At 44.3% G+C, this 25,646-nt stretch overlaps 2 protein-coding genes across 4 annotated transcripts in view; one reads left to right on the forward strand and one right to left on the reverse strand.

Moving 5' to 3' along the window:
• Positions 1-25,646, reverse strand: part of rbfox3b (RNA binding fox-1 homolog 3b) — a 300,077-nt gene that overhangs the window by 141,490 nt on the left and 132,941 nt on the right. The window lies entirely within an intron of this gene.
• Positions 2,334-3,974, forward strand: LOC148064404 (E3 ubiquitin/ISG15 ligase TRIM25-like). Its single transcript, XM_087809606.1, has one exon. The coding sequence runs from the start codon at positions 2,334-2,336 to the stop codon at positions 3,972-3,974; it is 1,641 nt and encodes a 546-aa protein (XP_087665732.1).

Below are 25,646 nucleotides of genomic sequence, written 5' to 3' on the forward strand. Positions count from 1 at the left end.
ATACTTCTCTTAGTGTACTAGAAGTTAGTATCATCAGGATAGTGTACGTACTAACTAGTAACTAATCCTCCACAGATAGTATGTCTCAAACATACTTCTCTTAGTATACTAGAAGTTAGTATCATCAGGATAGTGTACGTACTAACTAGTAACTAATCCTCCACAGATAGTTTGTCTCAAACATACTTCTCTTAGTATACTAGAAGTTAGTATCATCAGGATAGTGTACGTACTAACTAGTAACTAATCCTCCACAGATAGTATGTTTCAAACATACTTCTCTTAGTGTACTAGAAGTTAGTATCATCAGGATAGTGTACGTACTAACTAGTAACTAATCCTCCACAGATAGTATGTCTCAAACATACTTCTCTTAGTATACTAGAAGTTAGTATCATCAGGATAGTGTACGTACTAACTAGTAACTAATCCTCCACAGATAGTTTGTCTCAAACATACTTCTCTTAGTATACTAGAAGTTAGTATCATCAGGATAGTGTACGTACTAACTAGTAACTAATCCTCCACAGATAGTATGTCTCAAACATACTTCTCTTAGTATACTAGAAGTTAGTATCATCAGGATAGTGTACGTACTAACTAGTAACTAATCCTCCACAGATAGTTTGTCTCAAACATACTTCTCTTAGTATACTAGAAGTTAGTATCATCAGGATAGTGTACGTACTAACTAGTAACTAATCCTCCACAGATAGTATGTTTCAAACATACTTCTCTTAGTGTACTAGAAGTTAGTATCATCAGGATAGTGTACGTACTAACTAGTAACTAATCCTCCACAGATAGTATGTCTCAAACATACTTCTCTTAGTATACTAGAAGTTAGTATCATCAGGATAGTGTACGTACTAACTAGTAACTAATCCTCCACAGATAGTTTGTCTCAAACATACTTCTCTTAGTATACTAGAAGTTAGTATCATCAGGATAGTGTACGTACTAACTAGTAACTAATCCTCCACAGATAGTTTGTCTCAAATCAAACACAGGAAATGATGCGACAGCTTCTTCTTCTACTACTATTTAACGATGGTTGCAACCAACTGTAGGAACACTAGCGCCATTTGGATCAGGAAATATTGACGAGATATTTACTCCGGTATCAGCACCGAAGACATGTCATCCTCCTACTGCTGCTGAAATACATCTGTAAGTATATGAATACATATAAATATATATATATATATATATGACGTAACTTCCGTTTACAACGTCAACGTCACTAAGATGGTCCTTTAGGGTAGAAAGTGTCCATCGATCCATACTCAGTTTTGTGGGCGTTTATGGGTGAATTTTTATTTACATACTAAGAATTGAGATGCACTTATGCACTAAAAATACTAAGTTTAAGTACGCAAGTATGGGATTTGAGACAAGACTCCAGTTATACACACTCAGGGTATCGAGAATGTACACAACAAGATTAAACGTCCTATTTTTCTTCATGTAGCATTAGCTGTTAGCTTGCTGCTAATGCTACAGAGAAACCACCTTACCGTCAACATGTTCAATATCAACGACGTTAACTCGAACAAACTCGATCAAAAACATGTTTAAACAGGGTTTTATGAAACGATACACGAGTCTGAGCCTCTCGGTGCGTCTGGAGGAACAATCTGTTGTATAACGACAGGCTTATGAAACCATCACCGCATTTTAAAACACGCTTCATAACAGACGCGATTAGTCCTTGGTCCGATCAGTGAGTCACCGGTTCACCCTTTTATAACCACAATTACCACAAGTCACCTCAGGTTGCTTATGGTCATAGAGTTGTTAAAAATGCTATAATTCATTTTATTCTTATCAACTTCAAATAAAAAACACGCTTAGACACGACTTATCGAACTGAGATTAGGAATTTGAACTTTTTGATTTATATACAACAATCAGTAATTTGATATAATTTGACTTAAACACGTGAAACAAAAATTAAAAACTCAAATGAAATCCCTTTTAGACTCACTTTACAACTTAACAATCACTCCAGATCTCTCTTTTGTCTCACTCCCTCTCAGTGAACTCATTACACCCTGTCATTTTTCTCAAAGTTTCTTGTTTTGTCTTATACAACCGAGATTTTAAGGTTAATGTTCAGATGCAGGCGGAAGGAAAATTGAATTGATAACTAATTCCAGGAACCATTTGTTGAAAGGGAAGTTAGTGACTCTATCTTATCTCCAGCACGACCAAAGTTCTTTACGGTAGCTTGGATCGGGATCAGTGGGCGTAACCAGTTCATTGGACTTTGACCTCTTGCCACTGTCTTGTGAGGTTGAGCCGGGTGGCAGGAGTAGTAACTTTGAGCTAGGATGGAGGGAACAAGTCTTCAGCTGCAAAGTGAGTCCATCTCCTGCTCCATCTGCCTGGAGCTCCTGAAGGACCCGGTGACGACTGCCTGCGGACACAACTACTGCAAGAAATGTATCAACGACTGCTGGGACGTCGGTGCCGGGAAGGACGACTACAGCTGTCCCCAGTGCAGACAGGAATTCACTTCGAGGCCTGCTCTCAAGACCAACACCATGTTGGCAGAATTGCTGGAGAATCTGAAGAAAGTAGTAGTCCAAGGTGAACCGGATGAAAGCTGCTACGCCGGACCCGAAGATGTGGCCTGTGACGTCTGCACTGGGAGCAAGCTGAAAGCCCACAAGTCCTGCCTGATGTGTCTGGTGTCGTACTGTGACAACCACCTCAAGTCTCACATGGACAGGCAGGCGTTCGGGAGCCACAAGCTGGCGGAGCCGTCCAAGAGGCTACAGGAAGTCGTCTGCTCCCGCCACGACACGGTGATGACTGTATTTTGCAGCAAGGACCAGCAGGTCTTCTGTTCTATCTGCGCCTCGGATGAACACAAGGGCCACGACGTGACCTCAACGGTGGCGGCCAGAGACGACCGTGAGAAAGATTTGAGGCATAGACAAAAACAGGTCCAGGAGAGGATGCAGACCTTTGAAGGGGATTGTGAGATGCTTTTAAAGGAGGCAGAGAAGATCGAACAATCCGCTGACAAAACAGTAGATCACAGCAACATGATCTATGACGAGATAATCCTTCAGATACAGGGACGAAAGGCCCGTGAGGAGGAGACGATCAGAACATGGCAGAAAACGGAATTGAGTAGTTTAAATGAACATATTGAGGAGGTACAGAAGGAAGTATCTGAGCTGAAGAGGTTGGACCATGAGTTTGGAGCACTGTTAGGCACAGAAGACAACGTGGTCTTCCTCCAGAGCATTGTACCGGATATCAAAGAAACAGCCTTGCATCAGGTTCACATCCCCACCGACAGCCACTTTGAGAACCACCGGAGAGCAGTGGTATCCCAGTTCAAATACAGTTTTCAGAACCTCCTGCAAGGCGAGTGGAAACACTTTGAGCCTGAGACCAGAGAAGACTTCCTCCGATACTATATTGAGCTAACCCTGGATCAGAAGAGCGCTCACCAGAAAATCCTGTTGACTGACAAAAACAGACGGGCTACATTGGAGAGAAATTCCAGGCGCTCCTCTAATAGTCACCCCAACAGGTTCACCAAACATTGGCAAGTCCTGACCACAGAGACTCTCACGGGCCGCTGCTACTTTGAGGTAGAGCGAGCAGGAGGTGACATCGCGGTGGCGCTCGTCTACAAGAGTATTTGCAAGGCCGGCGCGGAGAGCTTGTTCGGCAACAACGCCCAGTCATGGTCTTTGTCCTGCGGCAGCCAAGGGTGGCTTTTCCAACACAACGGATCCACCTTTCACATCTCGGACGTCTCCTCCCTCAGAGTGGGCGTCTACCTTGACCAGGCAAAGGGTGTTCTGTCCTTCTACAGGGTCACAGACTCGGTGACCCTCCTGCACACGGTCCAGACCACCTTCACCAGACCACTGCACGCTGGACTCAGGTTGTATGATGTCGGCACCATTGCGGAGTTGTTGAGGCCAAGCATCGACGCCTCGGACTGCTGATCGTATATCTATGTTCATCTACGTTCCACTTCCTGTTCTTGAGCCTGCGATTTAGGCATCGTTAAACCTGGTCAACAGTCTGAAGAAAGTCATTTTTATTTGTATAGCGCTTTTCCAGACCAGGGTCACAAAGCGCTTAGACAATCAAAACAATATTCAATAAAGTATATACTTTAAAGATCAAGATAAAACTGATAACACAACAGGAGTTCCAGAAAATCAAGGAAAAGCCTGAACAAATAAAAATGTCTTAATATGTTTCTTAAAGGAGTCAGTAGATCATCAAGTCAAAGAGAGAGAAGATCGTTCCAAAGCTTAGGAGCAACAGCCTGAAAAGATTTCTCTCCTCTGGTCCTGAACCGTGTGCGTGGAACCATAAGTAGATTCTGATCCACAGACCTCAGAGCCCGAGCTGGGGTGTAAGTCTGGATCAGATCACTGATGGAAGGTCTGACAATGAATAGATCTGAAAGTAAGAACCAGGATTTTAAAGTTGCTCCTGAAAGAAACTGGAAGCCAGAGAAGAGTTTTAAAGATCGGGGAAATGTGAGTTCTTCTACTAGAGCGGCTCAGAATTCTCGCTTGTTGTCATGTATTCTTTTAATTACATAATCGCTTAATGATAATTAATAATTTGAATTAACCGAGAATGTACTGTACTTGATTTACTTCTGTTTATCTCGGAGTATTTGAATCAGGATGTTTTAATAAAAACATAAAAACTGATGACGTTGTTCAATTTTATTCTTTGTTCTTTGTCATGTCGAGCACTTACTTCATTTATTTTTCCATATTTTACATCATTTCGATGCATTTATTATTGCGGGGGAACCTCCACCTGCGTGTGTTTGCACGGAGGACATAAATAAAAAGGGGCGCGAAGGGTCCGATCGAGTCATAAAAAGCGCCGTGATGGACGTATGATGGCGTCGCTCACGATGGCGCCATAAATCGCTCGCCGGCGATGCGATGGAAGATGAATAAAAAAAAAGAAAACATGGAGGCGCGAAGAAGGATGTGCTGGAGCTAAAGTGCAGATTCGCTCATTCTTGAGATGTTTGGAAGGAAGACGGCGTCGCATCAGCGGAGATAACGAGTGCGTGGCGTCGGTCGGAGGAAGAAGATCCTCCGAGAACAGGAAGTTAACCTCGCGGGGAAAGCAATCGACCTCTCGCCGCGACTGTCACACGACTTTTAATTGGAGTCTGACGAGGTTTTATTTCGATGACGCAGGAATCAGCGGTTAATGACAGACTCTTATGTTTTTTTGAGAAACAATATACATAGTTTAATATTTATAAATTACCTTCACTCATTTGGCGTTTATATATATTTGATTGATATATTTATTCTTTTTAATTACATTTATATCTTTTATTTAACTCTATTTGATTTGGCTAATAAATTGATTTGAATGTCCTTTACTAAAAATAGAATCCCTTATTAGTCCCGCGAGGGGAAATTCGGTAGTGCTTTTGACAGCCATTCACACATACTGATGGGAGTAGGCTGTAGGCTGCACACCTGCGCCAAGTCTACCATCAGGAGCAATCAGGGTAAAGTGTCTTCAGGGACACAACGACACAAGCTTGTCTGGAGCTGGGATTGAACCTGCAACCTTTTGGACTGCAGGCAGCCACTCTACCATCTGAGCTATGACGTCCCTCAATCGTATTTATTTTGATTTTTTAATCTCGTTTTTACATTTAAATGTTTCGCTTTAAACATATATTTCTTTATTCCACAAACTTTGTTTCCATGTATTTCATAACTCACGTCTCACGGTTGCTACGGTCTTTGAAAGTAGTTTAAACATCAATCAGGACGGTCGTCTCCATGGCAACACTAAAGAATCGAGTCGTCCTCCCTCGTTTTTTTTTTTTTTTCATTTCATCTCGACGTCCACAAACGCTCGCCATGTTGCTTTAAATCCTCCGACTGATCCCTCACGTCGTGAGAGGGAAGACCGCCCGGAATCCCCCAGAGGGGAGTTTTCCACATTTAGGTGTGTGAACAACCCAGGAATAGAAAGCGCCGCTAATCGCCGCCGCGGCTCGGCGGGAGAAGAGAATGTCGTTAGCGGCGCGGCTAATTAGCATAGCTTTGAAGCGGAAAAGGCGTGAGTCATCGCCGGGACCGACATCCTAGTCTGAGCCTCAGCGGGGCGACGTGTTCAGAAGAAACCCCTGAGTCAGCAAAAAGTTTCTATACAAAGAAGGCCCCGGTTGAGTCCCGTCTGGTACCAGAACAAAGAGGTCCCGGGTCAAACCGCAGAGGGACGGACTTGGCAGACGCAAGTCTTGGGAGTGAAAACCAACTGGGTCGGACTTAAACAAACCTCTCCGGTCAGCCGACACCTGACAAGGTGGAACCAACCGATGCCAGAATAAATCCAAGCAGACCAAACCACATGAACTCGGATGGTCTCGACTAAACCCTAGACTGGTCTAGGACCACACAAGGCCCAGGGAAGGCGAGACCAGTTCAGTTACCTTCAAACGGTTCTTAATCCAAAAGTCAGAACTCCGGCAGAACCAAATTGCACCAGGTGAGACAAGGTATGCTACTTAAGACTTCACTAGACTGGATCAGAAACTGGACCGTTACGAAACCTTAAAGACTTCCACAACTATGAAGAACCGGATCACTCAGCAGTTGGACTGACGGAACCAAAGTTACCATCAAACTGTTACTCAATAATAACAGCCAAGACGGTCAAACGGCAGAAAACCAGACTGGACCTGGCGAGACAAGGTACGCTACTTAAGACTTCGCTAACCTGGACCAGAAACGAGACCAAGACAAAAACTTGAAGGCTTCCACAACCACGACGAACCAGCTCACACAGCACTTACACGAACAGAACCAAACGTGGCCAGATTGAACCGGTCCAGACTGGACCAGCTGATCGTTTAGGCCATTTTAGGAACACAGTCCGACCCGCGCTGTCAAAGGATTCTGTTCTATTTCTGTTCTCGACTGGGTTCCACACCGGACTGCTCCCCCTCGCTGGTGAAGATCTGACCTCCGAACTCAAAAGTCCCCAGAAGACCGAGGCTACGATGTAAACCAGCAGCTGTGCTCCATCATCGGCATCAGCGGCCGACATGACTAATGTAGCTGCTGCTGGAGCACGAGTCCCAGCTGACGACCCGGACCCAGGAGCAACAGATCCAGTCCACGACTTCCATGACAGGAAAACAAATTTCAAATATTTGCTTTATTTGTATTTGTCCATGATTAGAAAGCTGATCAGAAGTTGCTGACTCTGTTGTTTTTAGCGTCTTAGCTAGGCTATGCTAAAACGCTAGTACTTGTTATACTATTGTTAGTAACTTTCAGGAGCTTTGATCTAGTTAAGAGCCGGAGCAGCTTCGCTAGCATCTGTGATCTGATAAAAACTTCAGCTTAACTAAAAGAACTTCATGAATCTCTAGTGGCTATAGACGCTAGGCTAGGTGTTAGCATGGCCTAGTAAATACTTAGAAGTGAAACAGAACCAAAAAGTTGAACCACACACTGATAACAAAAGACGAGACCAACATAAATCTGCTAACGCTAATGTCATCTAGCGTTAGCGCTAGAATCTTAACGCACTAATGCTAGCAAACGACATGTAGCACGAACTCTTCCGCCCTCTCGCGCGCGACTTCTGACGACTCAGCGTAAATCAGGTGCTGACGCGGCAGCGTCACAGCGAATAAATCCGGCGTCCAGATGAGGCCACGACGTCCTGCTTTTATTACGCGGTGACGAAGATCGGCGGACATCATCATCATCATCATAACAATAACAATTACGGTAGTAAAAACATCTCATCATGCGCCGGTCGTTAGAAAAACAAGAGGTGACCCGGTTAGCTGGAGTCATTTCCATTTCCTTCTTATCATCATCCCTTCATTATCGTTATCGCTAACAACGCCATTATCCTGATTGTTGTCGTTCGCCGCGCGCTAATGATAACCTGAAACATGGGGGGGCGCCGGAGAGGTGGCGGGGGGTTAATGCAGAAATAAATAATGTAAACACAAACCATCCAAAGAAGAGGCGACGCATGGTTTAGACGTTTGAGGCGTTAAAAAGGCTTGCTGTGGTTTTAAGGAAAATACTTAAATATACATATATACTGTTATATATATATATATGATGACATCATATATATATATATATATATATATATATATATATATATATGATGACATCATATCAGAACCAAACCAATCAAAGACATGAGCTCAGACCAGTCACAATTATTTCAGACCAACGATTATAAAATTCTAGACTCGAAAAATCCGTACCGACCAAAGAAAACCCTTCAATCGGACCAACAAGAACCAAACCGGACCGGCATGGTTCGTGGTGTCGGACGGACCCGGTCGAGACCACAAACAAACTCGGCAGCGACTAAAGTCCAAACTATTCGATGCCAGACACGCATGAGTGTCAATATCTAACCGGACTCTGGAACACAAACCAGAACCAAAACCGGATCCGGACCAGTCCACGACCTGGAAAATGTATTTTTCCAGAGTCCAACATTTAAGGAAAACTTCAACCAACCGTTTTGTTTTCTTCGTATACTTTGAGTTAATGCTAGTCAAAAGTATTATTATATCAAATCAATAGTAAGTATTACATGTCGTGTGTGTGTGTGTGTGTGTGTGTGTGTGTGTGTGTGTGTGTGTGTGTGTCGTCAGCGCTCCTTCACAGGGGAGATCCTGGAAAACGGAGAAGCTTAATAAAATCTCCACGTGGATCGATGGTCTGACCTCCGGACGGAGTCGAGAGGAACCGACGAACATTTCTCTCAAGTTTTATCAAAGAAGAAGCTCTTGTTGATCTGGTTCACAGCGAAGGTCGTGACCTCTGTGGACGCGTTTGTGTTGTGAAAACAATCTGAGAATGGTGTCAAAAAATGTACGGAAAATAAATGTAACAAAAAGTGAATTCTACAGATTTAAGCCTGGAGCGACCTTTGAACCACAAAGAAAAACTATCACAATCAACTAACTTCCCAAAAAAAGATGAGAAATTCTTATCACGTAAACACAAAAGTACAAAAATAGTACAAAGAATGTAAAGAATATGATAAACTGTTTTTTTCAACACACATACTGATGATACAATAGAGTCCAACAACACACACACTGATGATTCACTAGAGTCCAACAACACACACACTGATGATACACTAGAGTCCAGCAACACACACACTGATGATACACTAGAGTCCAACAACACACACACTGATGATTCACTAGAGTCCAACAACACACACAAACATAGACACTGATGATACAATAGAATCCAACAACAAACACAAACACACACACTGATGATACAATAGAGTCCAACAACACACACACTGATGATACACTAGAGTCCAACAACACACACAAACATAGACACTGATGATACAATAGAATCCAACAACAAACACAAACACACACACTGATGATACAATAGAGTCCAACAACACACACACTGATGATACACTAGAGTCCAACAACACACACAAACATAGACACTGATGATACAATAGAATCCAACAACAAACACAAACACAGACACTGATGATACAATAGAATCCAACAACATACACACTGATGATACACTAGAGTCCAACAACAGACACAAACATAGACACTGATGATACAATATAATCCAACAACAAACACAAACACAGACACTGATGATACAATAGAATCCAACAACAAACATACACACTGATGATACAATAGAGTCCAACAACACACACAAACATACAAACTGATTATACAATAGAGTACAACAACAGACACAAACATACACACTGATGATACAATAGAGTCCAACAACAGACACAAACATACACACTGGTGATACAATAGAGTCCAACAACACACAAACACAATGATGACATAATAGAGTCCAACAACACACACAATGATGATACAATAGAGTCCAACAACACACACAAACACAATGATGACATAATAGAGTCCAACAACACACACAAACACACACGATGATGATACAATAGAGTCCAACAACACACACAAACACAATTATGACATAATAGAGTCCAAAAACACACACAAACACACACACTGATGATACAATAGAGTCCAACAACACACACAAACACAATTATGACATAATAGAGTCCAACAACACACAGAAAACATACACACTGATGATACAATAGAGTCATACAAAAGTCTAGGACTGGAAAGAAAATGTAAAAAATAATGACTTTAACTGAGAAAAAACACATTGTCTATACCCCCCCGCCCAAAACAGAAAAACTCCCAAAATTCACCTCATTGAAAAGGTGAGAAACTCAAAAAGAAATTCTGACGCCATGTGTCGCGTCAAAGTTGAACGGACGTGACTAAGAATCATGTAAAGAAAAAAATCACATTGACGTCAATGCAACAAAACAAAAGTCCCCCAAAATAACATGAAAAATGTGTCAAAAAACCAACATGTTAACCAACAGCTGAGATACATGTTTGTTCAGAACTACGAGCCTGGATCGTCAATTCAAACTAAGTCAATAAAATACAAAAGTTGGAAAGATTAAATAAAAATAAACATAGACTGATAATAACAACCTTTATGAGAGACCACAACAACAAAGACCATCGTCAAGTATCTGAAAAAAGAGCTGAGCCAGAGGGAAACAAAAATGAGTTGAAACTTTTTCAATGGACTGAGCTCACACTCTGGCTCGAGAACGTCTCATGATCCCTCAGGTTAACCTGCACAGAGTTGATTCTACTGCAGTGATTCTACTGTTACATCCGCGTCTCTGTCGCGTTCGTGTAGAGCTTGTGTTGCGATCCAGACTCGACTGCTCTGGTCTGGACTCGGACTCGGTTCTGGTGGACCTGACACCCGTCACGCCGGGACAGGCTGGCAGCGCGGAGTCTGTTTGTTGTGCATCCATCACGCCGCGGTGCTGCTCGGCAGCTCATCGATCGCCGACACAAAAGCCCGTCGATGAGCGACAGCTCTGGACAAACATCCTTCCCTTCTTTCTGCGAGCGAAGCAATAATCCCGAGGTCAGCGCCGCTCGCTCCACGACTGACAGCGACGGCTGCATTTTTTACCTCCTGACACGTTGTTAGCGACCTGGACGTCGTTAGCGTTCGTACGCGGCAGGCAGACGAGCGCCAGACGTGTCGGCGAGACAGGAGAAGCCCCCGGGACACGACCCGCCACTCACTGCTGACCCGATGTTTGTGGGGGGGTGACGACACCTCGTCCCCACAGGATTGAGATCCGCTTGTTAAGTCCCTCATCAGGACCATGTTTTACACTCGTTTCTTTATGAAGTTGCTCTGGAATCTGAGCGAACGAGAGGTTACGAGAGTCCATCATGACGAAATGATGGCTTCGCTTTGTTTATACAACGAGTCCTTTGGATGTGGAGACGCTTGACGCACGGTGACAACACTCCATGCTTGAGCAATCACAGCAGAGTGGTAGTGGTTATGGTCAACAAGATTTCATCTCCATAACAAGAGAACAACGAGTGTTTTAAGTGGGCGGAGCTTATGATCATTTTCTAATGTCAATGTTTAATAGAGTCCAACATCACAAAACACACACACTGGTGACACAATAGAGTCACACATCACAAAACACACACACTGGTGACACAATAGAGTCACACATCACAACAACACTCACTGATGATACAATAGAGTCACACATCACAACAACACTCACTGATGATACAATAGAGTCACACATCACAACAACACTCACTGATGATACAATAGAGTCACACATCACAACAACACACACTCACCGATGATACAATAGAGTCACACATCACAACAACACACACACTGATGATACAATAGAGTCACACATCACAACAACACACACTGATGATACAATAGAGTCACACATCACAACAACACACACTCACTGATGATACAATAGAGTCACACATCACAACAACACACACTGATGATACAATAGAGTCACACATCAAAACAAGACACATACACTGATGATACAGTAGAGTCACACATCACAACAACACACACACACTGATGATACAATAGAGTCATACATCACAACAACACACACACACTGATGATACAATAGAGTCTAACATCACAAAAACACACACACACTGATGATACAATAGAGTCACACATCACAACACCACACACACACACAGATGATACAATAGAGTCACACATCACAACAACACACACACACTGATGATACAATAGAGTCTAACATCACAAAAACACACACACACTGATGATACAATAGAGTCACACATCACAACACCACACACACACACAGATGATACAATAGAGTCACACATCACAACAACACACTCACACTGATGATACAATAGAGTAACACATCACAACAACACACACACTGATGTTACAATAGAGTCACACATCACAACACCACACACACACACACTGATGATACAATAGAGTCACACATCACAACAACACACTCACACTGATGATACAATAGAGTCACACATCACAACAACACACACTCACACACTGATGATACAATAGAGTCGAAAACAAAGCAACACACACATACACAATGATTGGTGCAATAGAGTCCAACAACACAACACACACACACACACACACTGATGAGTACAATAGAGTCCAACAACACACACAAACACACACTGATCTGTACAATAGAGTCCAACTACACATACAAACACACACAGGTGAGTACAATAGAGTCCAACACACACAAACACACACAGGTGAATACAATAGAGTCCAACTACACACACAAACACACACAGATGAGTACAATAGAGTCCAACACACACAAACACACACAGGTGAATACAATAGAGTCCAACAACACACACACAAACACACACAGATGAGTACAATAGAGTCCAACAACACACACACAAACACACACAGATGAGTACAATAGAGTCCAACAACACACACACAAACACACACAGATGAGTACAATAGAGTCCAACAACACACACACAAACACACACAGATGAGTACAATAGAGTCCAACAACACACACTCTCCACTAATGTTTGTCTTCACTTGAATACTCCGGTAACGACTGATCTCAGGTGTGGATTCAAACCCTCGCCTCCTCCTCCTCTGAACCACCAGCTGGACTGTAAGTGAGCGATACCTCCGGCCCATTAGGGACGAGTGAGGAGAGTCTGGTAATTAAAGCCCGGACCGGCGCCGGCAGACCAGGTGGGGGCGCTCACGGGACTGATGCCCGTCGTCCCAACACACCCTCAGGGTCCGAGGAGGATCTGCCCCGCAGAGGAGCTCTAGAGGGATTCAAACCAACAACTGCTCTCAGGTGCCACAGATGTGGACCAATGGAGTCTCAACAAGTCTGACACGTCATTGTGTAGTTCTATGAAGTGTGTAGTGTCATTACTTTTTTTTTTTTAAACATTTCATTTCTATTTTTCTATATTGCTTTAAAAATTTAAAATTTTGGTTTTAAATTATTTTTTCATTTTTTTCACAAAATATTGAATTTGAAAAATGCATTTATATCCAAAAAAAATCATCGTTTCATTGCCTTTTTTTTTTACTCTTTTAGCTAAAATTCATCATTTAAAATGTTGTATTGATGTTGTTTAAAAGACACAAACCTTTTAACCTAATTATAACTGTGTATTATTGTGTAATTCTATTAAATTTAAACAACATTTTCAAGGTGAAATCTCCTTTGAATGTTGTCAAAAACAGAATTACATCAAAAAATCTTTACCTAATTATTAAGTTTATTAAGTTATGTTTTGCCCTTTTTGCAAAAATGTCATGTATTCATGTTAATAAAGTGTGAGTATAAACACAAACTTTTATTTCACGATTTATTTCACGAAAATGTCATAAACAAAGTCAGTATTTGAAGAGTCGAGTCCGTCTGTGGATCTGATCCACGGACGACATAAGACCCGGAAACACGGCGACAAACAGAAGAAGATCAAGAACTGAAGCTGATCTTTCAGGGGTTTCCCTTCGTGAACGCCGTGTCTCGCCGTCACGATCTGGTCCGACGCCTGAAACACAAACCGGATCAACGGGAGCGAGACTGAGAAGCGGCAAAAACCCCCCAAACCTCCTGTCAGTTCTTCAACTCGTCTCCACGGATGGAGGGATATCTGCAGACAAATCAGTCGGACGCGGCTTTGATTGTCAAACAGAAGGAAAACAGACGAGTCGGATTGGCGGAGCCTCTGGAGTGGAAGGGAAGTGGGACGGGCGGCGAGTGAATCATGCAAAAGGCTCTTCACTGTCAGACACGTGTGTTGAAATGGCAGCAGCACTTGCGGAGAGTCGGCGGCGGCGGCTTCGCCTTATCAACACTGACAGGAAGACAACTCGTTTATCGGGGGAAAGAGAGGAGAAGAAAATCCGGCGTTTCCTCAATTGAATTACTGATCTGAAACAGGAAAGTAGGCGGATTGGGGGTGGAGGTCGGCAAAGTTGGTTTCGGGGGGCGGTTAACGCTTCCCGACCGGGGCGGCTTTCGGAGAGGAAAGCGTCGACATCCTCGCGGAGCGTCCCTCAGGGCTCGCAACTCTACCCTTCTAGTTTTATTTGCTCCTCCAGCTTCTTGTTAAGGAAGTAGGAGGGAAGGCGAGTGGAAGGGCTGAAATGAGGACGCACCGCGGGGAGGTACGGACGGCGTGACCCCGGCGATGCTGCCGGAATATTAATACTTCACCGGGAAATAGGAAGATAGGAAGGTGTGCACCAGGGAGTGGGAGGTTTAGATGGACACGACTACATTACCTGGAAGCTCAACGGGAAGTCCAGGGTCTACTATTGAGTTGGCCTGGGACCCCAGAAGCATTTCAGGGCACAGTATCTTTACACCCGCTGGATTCTCCAGGTCACCTGACCCTGGATGGATGGGAAAACTGAAAGGAAACTTCACTCCAAGGGTCCACTCACAGGCTTAAAAGCTCATTAAGTTGGACGTCCCTCGCCGGCCGCCGATGATCCTCCGCCTCGGAGAACGCCATTGATTTCATCTGAGCATTAGTGTTCGAGGTTGTGACCAAAATTAGACGCAGCCCGGTTAATTATCCGACAGTCGGCAGCTAATTAAGCGGCGGTACCAGGACTAGAAAGGGAGAGGGGAGCCCCCCCGCCTTCCTGGCAACTCAAACTAACTACCAGTTGTCTCGTGAAGGAGACCAGGGCAAGCACGGAGATCCGGTCCAGTGATTACACTCCAGGTGAGCGATGCAGCCAGACACCAGGAGAGCAGGAAACAGAAGGCGCGTGGCTTGGCCCGCTTTTTAAACGGCGAAAATGATTTCAATCAGTCATCTGCCAGCAGGACGACTCGGGAGCGAGCCAGCGGACCGTGGCGCTCGCCGAGTCGTCAGTCAAGCAAACAAATCACCGCCAAGATCGCGCATAATCACAAATTAGCAAACACCGCCGGAATCAAACGCTGCTTAGTTCCCCGACAATCAGAGGACGGACGCCGGAAAAGAGTCGGGACGGCGCCGAGGTCGGAGGTGAGGGGATGCAGTAATTAGTCAGGGGGGCCACGCCCACCCAGCTGCCGCCACATCCAGCAGAAGCTTCGCATCTCGGCTAACCATGAGTGATGCACTCGGCGCCGAGACGATGAGAGGAAATAAGTGACAGCAGGTTATTCTGTCATCCATTAATTACATTTTAACAAGAACAGATGCGCAACGTTTCCGCAACCCACCGTATGACATCATGTTCTGGCACCGGCTCCGAAACCGGTATCAAGCTAGCCCTTTTTTTGGGGGACGCTAGTAAGCTAGCACAGAGAAACGTGACGAGCGTTTCCACTTCCTGTGTCAAATAAAGAACTATGTTTATTGGATCAACTTAGTTCAAAAGTTTCTTACGCTATTTAAAAAAAGAGGCGTCGCCCTATTCCTCAAGGTCGTGTCTTTCTGTGAGGTCTAGGCTTAAATTAGTCGCCATTATCCCAACAACAGCGCGAACAAATGTCAAGTTTAAAAAAGTAAGAAAGAAGTAGAATGATGGGAGAAAACACTTTCAACCTTCAAGTCCCGTCAAAAACTTTTTTGAGATCATAGATCTTCTCATGTTCCCGCTTCCTGCAAACACCCTCTACCTTCCCCCGGACGACCCCGGGCGTCCCCGCGACACATCGAGTGGCCGGCGGCCCCGTCCGCCCCTTCGGTAAACAATCGCTGCGTTAGCGTTAGCAATGGAGCCTCGTTTGTTTTGCTAATGGCTGTTTTTCTCCTTCACACTCCGCGGGGGAGCGCGAGCTAATGAGCCGCCCGCCCGCACGTCTACCCTCCTGCTGTCCCGCCGCCCCGGGAGTGTGGCGGTAACCTCACTCACACGTGGGGTGGGCGGGGCCACGCGCCTAAATAGTCGCTCTTGCTGGAATATTGATGCACGTCCACGTGACCCCGGGTGGGCGTGTCCTCGCCCCGGCTCTTAAGTCGTGGAGCGCGACGGGCGCACTAATGCAACGGCGTTAAATATGCATGTGAACCCTCGAAGCCGGACGGTGGCTCTTTAATAACGGATCACACGGTCGGCAGGAGCCCCGAGTCACGCGACGCCGCGGGACGGACGGGCGACGCTTAAGGTCTGACGCCGACATGAGGGCGAGAGTCGGAGTTGACCGGGGAGTCAGGGTGGAACACTGGGTCACATGGTCCCGCCAGGAACACACACACACACACACACACACCCCCACACACACACACACACACGCACACATAGAGGCCACTATATAGGAGTCCATATGTTCCTACACAGATGTTATAAATACGTTTGCCTACACATACACACCCACACTACACACACACAAACTCAACACAACTTTATGTTATATAAAGGCACAAACTCGTCACGCACACCACAGATCGTTTAGGCACCTTGTTACACAACATATACTTATGTAAGTTTACGTACCTATGTGTAACGCAAAAACACACGTTTGTGCATAATGTACACAACTGTACCTACACACAAATGCATATATCATAAATTAATTATCAACCACCCAACACACTCACACACCTACATGAACAACATATATAAAGTGTATATGTACATATGTAGAACACAAAAAACACACACAGTCTATATAGTTCACACAAACAAGTACCTACAAAACCAATCGATGTGTGTTTTTATCTCTTGTTAATTTTACAAAGTCAGATGAACTGATTTCACACAACAATGTGTCTTTACCTACACACAAATGCTTGTATCACACATGAATTGTCAACCCACATGTGACACAAAACCTCAACACAACTGTATGTTGTATGAAGGGAAACACTCTTCACACACACAGATCATTCCCAAATAAATGTTGTGTAACGCTACACAACAATTGCAAAGTACATGGACATATGCATAACATAAAAACATAATTTTGTGTATACAGTACACACAAACAAGTACCTAAGAAAGATCAATACAATGTGTTATTTTAGTTAAAAAAGCTAGCAAAAAATACGTTTACCACATATAAATGATCAACCCCCCACTAACCACACAACTCAACACAACACAACCTCATCATCACACGCACCACGTATCATATCAATCTGGTTACACAAGATATTTATAACATATATATATATATATGCAAGTATATGTATGTATAACACAAAAACACTTGTTTGTGTGTACCCTCACAAAACACTCAAACTTAACACATTATATAAATAAATATTACTTACTTACTTACTTACAAATGTATGTTAAATAAAGACACACACTCACAAAGAGTACCTATACAATTATTAAAATGTGTTTTTTAACAATAATAAAACACAAAAGTAATATAAACAAACAAAAAAATGACAACGTACCACATATGTATTATCAACCCACACTACAGACACACAAATCCGTAACATATTTTGTGTGCACTAGTGTGTACATGTCACATCTAAAGTCAACAATTAATACACACACCGGAGACGCACTACAAAAGTCATGTGACGACGTCACGTGACCACAGCTCTTACTGCTGCTGCAGGAGAGAAACTTTTCTTCTCATCCGTCAGTCATCGGGATTCCTCGCCGTGAACACGTTTGCGTACGAAGACATATGGCCGCCGCCGCCGCCGCCGCCGCCGCACGCACCTCCGGCGCCGGGTTTGATGTCCACGCCGAGCGATATCCAGATTAGCGTGACATCATATAAAATGCGTTTGGATCGCGCTGCCATCTGGACCACGGTGGGAGCAGGTGGTCCCGCGGAGACGAGGCGTCGCTTCTGCCGAAGTCTCGGCGTGCGACGCGTCGGGAAGCGAACGACAACCAGGACAGACCTCGCGGTAACGAATCCGGCAGTAAATCGGCAACATAAACGTGATTCTTTCTTTCTTTCGATTCCTTCTTACGCGTCGATTTATGATTATTTAAAATGATTTTAAGACACAAAAATACTTATAGGAAACAAAAATCTGATTTTCCTCCCCGTGTTGGGTGGGTTTACTCCGGACACTCCGGTTTCCTCCCACAGTCCAGAAACATACAGAGGTTGATTGAGAACTTGGGGAAAATTTCCATAGGTATGAGTGTGTGTGTGAATGGTTGTGTGTCTTTGTGTGTCCTGAGACAGACTGGCGTCCTGTCCAGGGTGTCCCCTGCCTCTCGCCCTATGAAACTGGGATGAACTCCAGTCTCCCCGCGAACCCCATAAGCGATAAAGCGCTAGAAAATGAATGAATGATGAAAAATCGGATGATTTAAAAAAGGAAAACGAAGAAGGAAATAGAGTTAAAAGAGAAGGATGATAAATAAATGAGTCACTTATCGGTAAAACAAATAAAAAATCAAATGAATGACAAATTATAGCTGATTTTAGATTTTACCGAAATATTTCTGCACAGAAAAAAAGTTTAAAAACAATACAAGTTTAATTTAAAAGTAGTCAGAGTTTTGTCACTACAGTATGTATTATAGTAATAGATATTTGAAGGAGTACTCAACTAATACTATCTGCATTGCTAATAAAGTGGTCACACGAACCACGAACATCAGTATTTTCAGTTTGATCGTGAATCGGACGTTAGGCCTGATGCATCGACGAGGCAGGAAAACGGCGGGAAATCTCCCGGAAAAAAGGTTCGCACATCCATCAGCCGCGCTAGCTCCCGCGCTAGCTAAAGGTCAGCGGCGCACTTGTTTAGCGCTCAGGTGAGTTTACGTCGGGAGGAAAGACGACGGCGGAGGAAGGGAAGAAGGGAGGAGAGGAACGCCCGTCCGTTAGCGCCGCCGTTATAGCGAGACCCCGGCGGACCGGCAGCACCCATCCATCATCCCAGACGCACACACAACGACACACAACGACACACAACGCCACGCCGCTCCTTCATCAGAGTGTGCAACACTAATTTGGACTCGACTTAATCGATCCATCAAAAGTTTTTTTTTTCTTCCCGCCAACACGTTTAATGGATTAAAAAAGTAAAAGGTCGTGCGAGTCGGGAGATTGTCACCAGTGTTGGATTGACTTTTTTCCGGGCGGATGTTTCTGCTCCTCAGTCCTAGTCGTGGAGCGTCAACACAAAACCACCTTCCAACTCACGCTTCAAACGCCATCTCACTCCCTCTCATTGAACTCATCAATCCAGCTGCAAGTCCATTATCATCTCTTACTACGAGGTTCTGGGTAAAAACTTTCTACCGAGGCTCTTTTTTTTTAGAGCTGATCCGGAGGAGGACGCGCTTCCTCCGGGCGATCACGTGACCTCGCATCATCTCCAGCTACATGGTCTTCCTCCGACTCGCTAACCTCTCCCCGACACTCCAGCCTGAACTCTCACACAAACACAGCCGAGCCGCTCTGCTGCCCTCTGGCCCGAGTCGCCGGTCGGGGAGAATGGAATGTATAATAAAGTGTTTTTTTTCTCCTCGCGCAGGAATATCCTGGTGATCTGAACACGGCGCTCGGGTCTGAGAAGGATTCGCTGAAGCGACAAGTGTCTTATTCAGGTGAGCATGAGGTCACCAGGAGCGTCTGCCTCGCCGTCCATTAGCAGAACATACCAGTGTTTCTCCACGATTTTGAAACCAGATACCAAGATTTGCAAATCTCGTTACGGAATGTTGCCCAAACAGGAAGTGGATAAATGTTATCCTGAGAGTAAGTAGCCAAAATGTTGCTTAAAAAGGTAGTAGCTAAATGTAGCCGTGAAAGGAAGTAGCTGAATGTCGACCTAAATGGAAAGTAGCTGAATGTTGTCCTGACAGGAAGTAGCAGAATGATGCCCAGAAAAAGGAAGTAGCTAAATGTCACCCTTAAAGGGAAGTAGCTGAATGTTGCCATGACAGGAAGTAGCCAGATGTTGCTTAAAAAGGAAGTAGCTGACTGTCGCACCTGACAGGAAGTAGCAGAATGATGGCCAGACAAAGGAAGTAGCTAAATGTCACCCTTAAAGGGAAGTAGGTGAATGTTGCCATGACAGGAAGTAGCCAGATGTTGCTTAAAAAGGAAGTAACTGACTGTTGCACCTGACAGGAAGTAACAGAATGATGGCCAGAAAAAGGAAGTAGCTAAATGTCACCCTTAAAGGGACGTAGCCAAATGTTGCCACAAAAGAGAAGTAGGTGAATGTTGCCATGACAGGAAGTAGCCAGATGTTGCCCAAAAAGGAAGTAGCTGAATGTCCCCCTGACAGGAAGTAGTAGCTTAAAAGGAAGTAGCTGAATGTCCCCCTGACAGGAAGTAGTAGCTTAAAAGGAAGAAGCTGAATGTCGACCTAAACTGAATTAACTGAATGTTATCCTGACAGGAAGTAGCCAAATGTTGGCCAAAAAAGAGGAAGGTGAATGTTGCCCTGACATCGTAGTACTCAAATAATGGCCAAAAAGGAAGTAGGTAATTGTCCCAGTGACAGGAAGTAGTAGCTTAATAGGAACTAGCTGAATGTTGCCCTGACAGGAAGTAGCCAAATGTTAATGTAATTAAATCCCCTCCAAAAAACATTTGGTCAAGTGTTTCCTCAAATGATTATGAAACCAGCGACCAAAGTTTCAGAATGTTGCGTGAATCAGAAGTGAAGTAGTTGAATGTCGCACTAACAGGAAGTGGCCAAATGTCTCCCCGACTAGAAGTAGCAGAATTTGCCCAAACTCTGAGTCCAAAAGAAAAGTTTGCTCAAGTGTTTCCTCGCATGATTATGAAACCAGCGACTGTGCAAATCAAGATGAGAACAGGAAGCGTCGCTGGCCTCTGGACCGAGTGAGAAGAATCAGGAGAGAAAACAAAAGTTGGGCCTCCTGGGTCGGACCTGACACCTGTGAGGGATGACAGTAGAAGGAGGAGGAGGGTGGCGTTCGCCATATGGCTGAACCCACCGGGAACGTCGTCTCGCCCGGGACCCTCCGTCGCTCCTCTGCACTGCGGCTGGTGGGACGAGCGGCGCCGATGACATCACGCTCCTGGCACCGGCGGCGAAGGAGAGCGAGGAGAGCGAGGGGAGCGAGGAGAGCGAGGGGAGCGAGGAGGAGAGCGATGGGAGCGAGGGGAGCGAGGAGGAGAGCGATGGGAGCGAGGGGAGCGAGGGGAGCGAGGAGAGCGAGGGGAGCGAGGGGAGCGAGGGGAGCGAGGGGAGCGAGGAGAGCGAGGGGAGCGAGGGGAGCGAGGGGAGCGAGGAGGAGAGCGATGGGAGTGAGGAGAGCGAGGAGAGCGAGGGGAGCGAGGGGAGCGAGGGGAGCGAGGAGAGCCAGGAGAGCCAGGAGAGCGAGGGGAGTGAGGAGAGCGAGGAGGAGAGCGAGGGGAGCGAGGAGAGCCAGGAGAGCGAGGGGAGCGAGGAGGAGAGCGATGGAAGCGAGGAGAGCGAGGAGGAGAGCGAGGAGAGTGAGGGGAGCGAGGAGAGCGAGGAGGAGAGCGAGGGGAGCGAGGAGAGCAAGGGGAGTGAGGAGAGCGAGGGGAGCGAGGAGAGCAAGGGGAGTGAGGAGAGCGAGGGGAGCGAGGGGAGCGAGGAGAGCAAGGGGAGTGAGGAGAGCGAGGGGAGCGAGGGGAGCGAGGAGAGCGAGGAGAGCGAGGGGAGCGAGGGGAGTGAGGAGAGCGAGGAGGAGAGCGAGGGGAGCGAGGAGAGCAAGGGGAGTGAGGAGAGCGAGGGGAGCGAGGGGAGCGAGGAGAGCAAGGGGAGTGAGGAGAGCGAGGGGAGCGAGGGGAGCGAGGAGAGCCAGGAGAGACAGGAGAGCGAGGGGAGCGAGGAGAGCCAGGAGAGCCAGGAGAGCGAGGGGAGCGAGGAGAGCCAGGAGAGCCAGGAGAGCGAGGACGCTCCACTGGCTCGGACCTGATAACGACCCGCATATCAAATAACAACATGGCGACGCTCCGAGCCGCGGAGAGAGTCATATTAGCAGCGTTTCACAGCAAACGCGCGGCTGTCGTTAAATCAATAAGTCATTACCTTTAATGGGATAAGCACTTTGAAAACTAATTGAAAACAGCTCCATTTACTCGCCTAATGCAAACAATACTGCGGCTCTTCTTAAAGTCTTGAAAACACACCTCGGAGAAGAACATGCGCCGGTCGCTCCCGTCGGTGTCTGAACACATAGTTATAATGTTTTATTACTTATTGATTATTCAATGAAACCTGAAGCACATCTTTCTTCCTTCACGTGAAACATTTGTAATCAATAAATCAATTTTCACTCGTTGGATATAATCATGGCAGAGACAGGAAGAAGTATTTAGGATATACAGTCATAATCGTTAAAACTAGAGGTAGTGTGGACAAGACAGGAAGTAACATAGTTTTTCCCTTTGCACGAAGTCGCTGAATTTTGCACAAAAAACGGAGTAGCTGAATGACCCCCTGACAGGAAGTAGCTAAATGTCCCCCTGACAGGAAGTAGCTAAATGTCCCCCTGACAGGAAGTAGCTGAATGTTGGTCAAAAGCAAACTAGCTAAATGTCCCTCTGACAGGAAGTAGCCTAATATTGGCTAAAAATTAAGTAGCTAAACATCCCCTTAACAGGAAGTAGCTAAATGTTGGGCCCAAAATGAAGTAGCTAAATGTCCCCCTGACAGGAAGTAGCTAAATGTCCCCCTGACAGGAAGTAGCTAAATGTCCCCCTGACAGGAAGTAGCTAAATGTCCCCCTGACAGGAAGTAGCTAAATGTTGGTCAAAAGCAAACTAGCTAAATGTCCCCCTGACAGGAAGTAGCCTAATATTGGCTAAAAATGAAGTAGCTAAACATCCCCTTAACAGGAAGTATGTAAATGTTGGGCCCAAAATGAAGTAGCTGAATGCCCCCCTGACAGGAAGTAGCAAAATGTTGGCCCAAAAAGAAGTAGCTAAATGTTGGCCGAAAAATAAGTAGCTAAATCTAAGCCCAAAAAGAAGTCGCTAAATGTTCCCCTGACAAGAAGTAGCCAAATGTTGGCTAAAAAGGAAGTAGCTGAATATCACCCAGACAGGAAGTAGCTAAATGTCCTTCTGACAGGAAGTAGCTGAATGTTTGGACAGGAAGTAGCCACATGTCACCCGAACAGAGAGGAAAAGAAAGTCTGCTAAATATAAAGTAGCAAAATATTTCCCAGACAGGAAGTAGCTGAATGTACGACAGGAAGTAGCCAAATATTGCCAAAAAAGGAAGTAACTGAAAGTCACGTTGACAGGAAGTTGCCTGTCAAATCATGAGTGGAAATAGTAGGATGTTGTCCTTGTTTGACAGGAAATAACAGTGTGTCATCGGAACAGGAAGTATTCAAATCAAACAGGAAATTCGGTCGTCCGAATAAATGTTGAACAGGAAGTAGCCGAGTACTTAGTAACTTTCGTGAGATCATGTGATTAAATGTTTCTAAACACACGTGTAGAGTCGCGACGCGTTAACTGTAACTTGACAGGAAGTGGATTTTCTATGAGGGAAGATGAAGCATCACTTCCTATCAAAGATGGCAGCCGGCCAAGTCTTCTTTTACAACAGTCAAATAAGAAATTATATTTTAAAAATTATGTTAAACTTTATTCCGTGTCATGTTATTTTTTAATTATTTTTGTTGTAAAAATCCAATATATACATTTTTAAATTTATTTTAGCATGACATTCAAGCTAATTCATTTGATCAGTGGGTAAAATTTGTAGATTTCAGTTAAAATGTCCTTTTTTTTATTTACATTTATTTGATTTACATTTTGCCATTTACAGTCATTTTATTTTACTTTTATTTTAATCTATTTTTCTAATGATTTCTGGTCGAAAAAAAAAATTAACTTTACTTCTTAGTTAAAAAATGGTAATAATTATAATTATTTAATTTATCTATTTCTATTCATCAAGTGTTACGGGGCGCTAAATGTCACCTCACTGCAGTTAGCATTGTTAGCTGATCGCTAAGCTAGCATTCAGTTTAAATTGTTCATTGCTTCACATTAAAATAAAATAAAAAATAAGTAATTAACTATTTTATTCATCAAGTGTTACGGGGTACTAAATGTTACCTCGCTGCAGCTAGCATTGTTAGCTGCTCGCTAAGCTAGCATGTGTAGCATATTTTTAAATGTTCTTTCTTTACATAAAATATAGTAATGCTAACAATTTCTATTCATCAAGTGTTACGGGGGGCTAAATGTTACCCCGCTGCAGCTAGCATTGTTAGCTGCTCGCTAAGCTAGCATGTGTAGCATATTTTTAAACGTTCTTTCTTTACATAAAATATAGTAACGCTAACAATTTCTATTCATCAAGTGTTACGGGGGGCTAAATGTTACCGCACTTCAGCTAGCATTGTAAGCGGCTTGCTAAGCTAGCATTCAGTTTTAAATGTTCTTCGCTTCACATTAAAATTAAAAAAGAAGTAAATAACAATTTTATTCATCAAGTGTTACAGGGTACTAAATGTTACCTCGCTGCAGCTAGCATTGTTAGCTGCTCGCTAAGCTAGCATGTGTAGCATATTTTTAAACGTTCTTTCTTTACATAAAATATAGTAACGCTAACAATTTCTATTCATCAAGTGTTACGGGGGGCTAAATGTTACCTCGCTGCAGTTAGCATTGTAAGCGGCTTGCTAAGCTAGCATTCAGTTTTAAATGTTCTTCGCTTCACATTAAAATTAAAAAATAAGTAAATAACAATTTTATTCATCAAGTGTTACGGGGGTACTCAATTTTACCTCGCTGCAGCTAGCATTGTTAGCTGCTCGCTAAGCTAGCATGTGTAGCATATTTTTAAACGTTCTTTCTTTACATAAAATATAGTAATGCTAACAATTTCTATTCATCAAGTGTTACGGGGGGCTAAATGTTACTGCACTTCAGCTAGCATTGTAAGCGGCTTGCTAAGCTATTATTCAGTTTTAAATGTTCTTCGCTTCACATTAAAATTAAAAAAGAAGTAAATAACAATTTTATTCATCAAGTGTTACAGGGAGCTAAATGTTACCTCGCTGCAGCTAGCATTGTAAGATGCTTGCTAAGCTAGCATTCAGTTTTAAATGTTCTTCGCTTCACATTAAAATAATACAAAAATAATAATAATTTCTATTGGTCAAATGTTACGAGGTGCTAAGTTAAGTTAAGATTCAAAAGCAGGATCTGAGCCGATCACGTCGTCAGGGCGATCGAGGCTCCTCGACGCTCCTCGACGCTCCTCGACGCTCCTCAACGCTCCTCGACGCTCCTTGACGCCCCTCGACGCTCGCCGTTCTCTCCTTGAA

The sequence above is a fragment of the Callionymus lyra genome, chromosome 15, assembly GCF_982586985.1.
Source record: "Callionymus lyra chromosome 15, fCalLyr1.hap1.1, whole genome shotgun sequence".
Lineage (NCBI taxonomy): Eukaryota > Metazoa > Chordata > Actinopteri > Syngnathiformes > Callionymidae > Callionymus > Callionymus lyra.

What these genes read in the sequence shown, in the direction of transcription:
- LOC148064404 (XM_087809606.1), top strand. Translation starts at nt 2,334, where the DNA reads ATGGAGGGAACAAGTCTTCAGCTGCAAAGTGAGTCCATCTCCTGCTCC.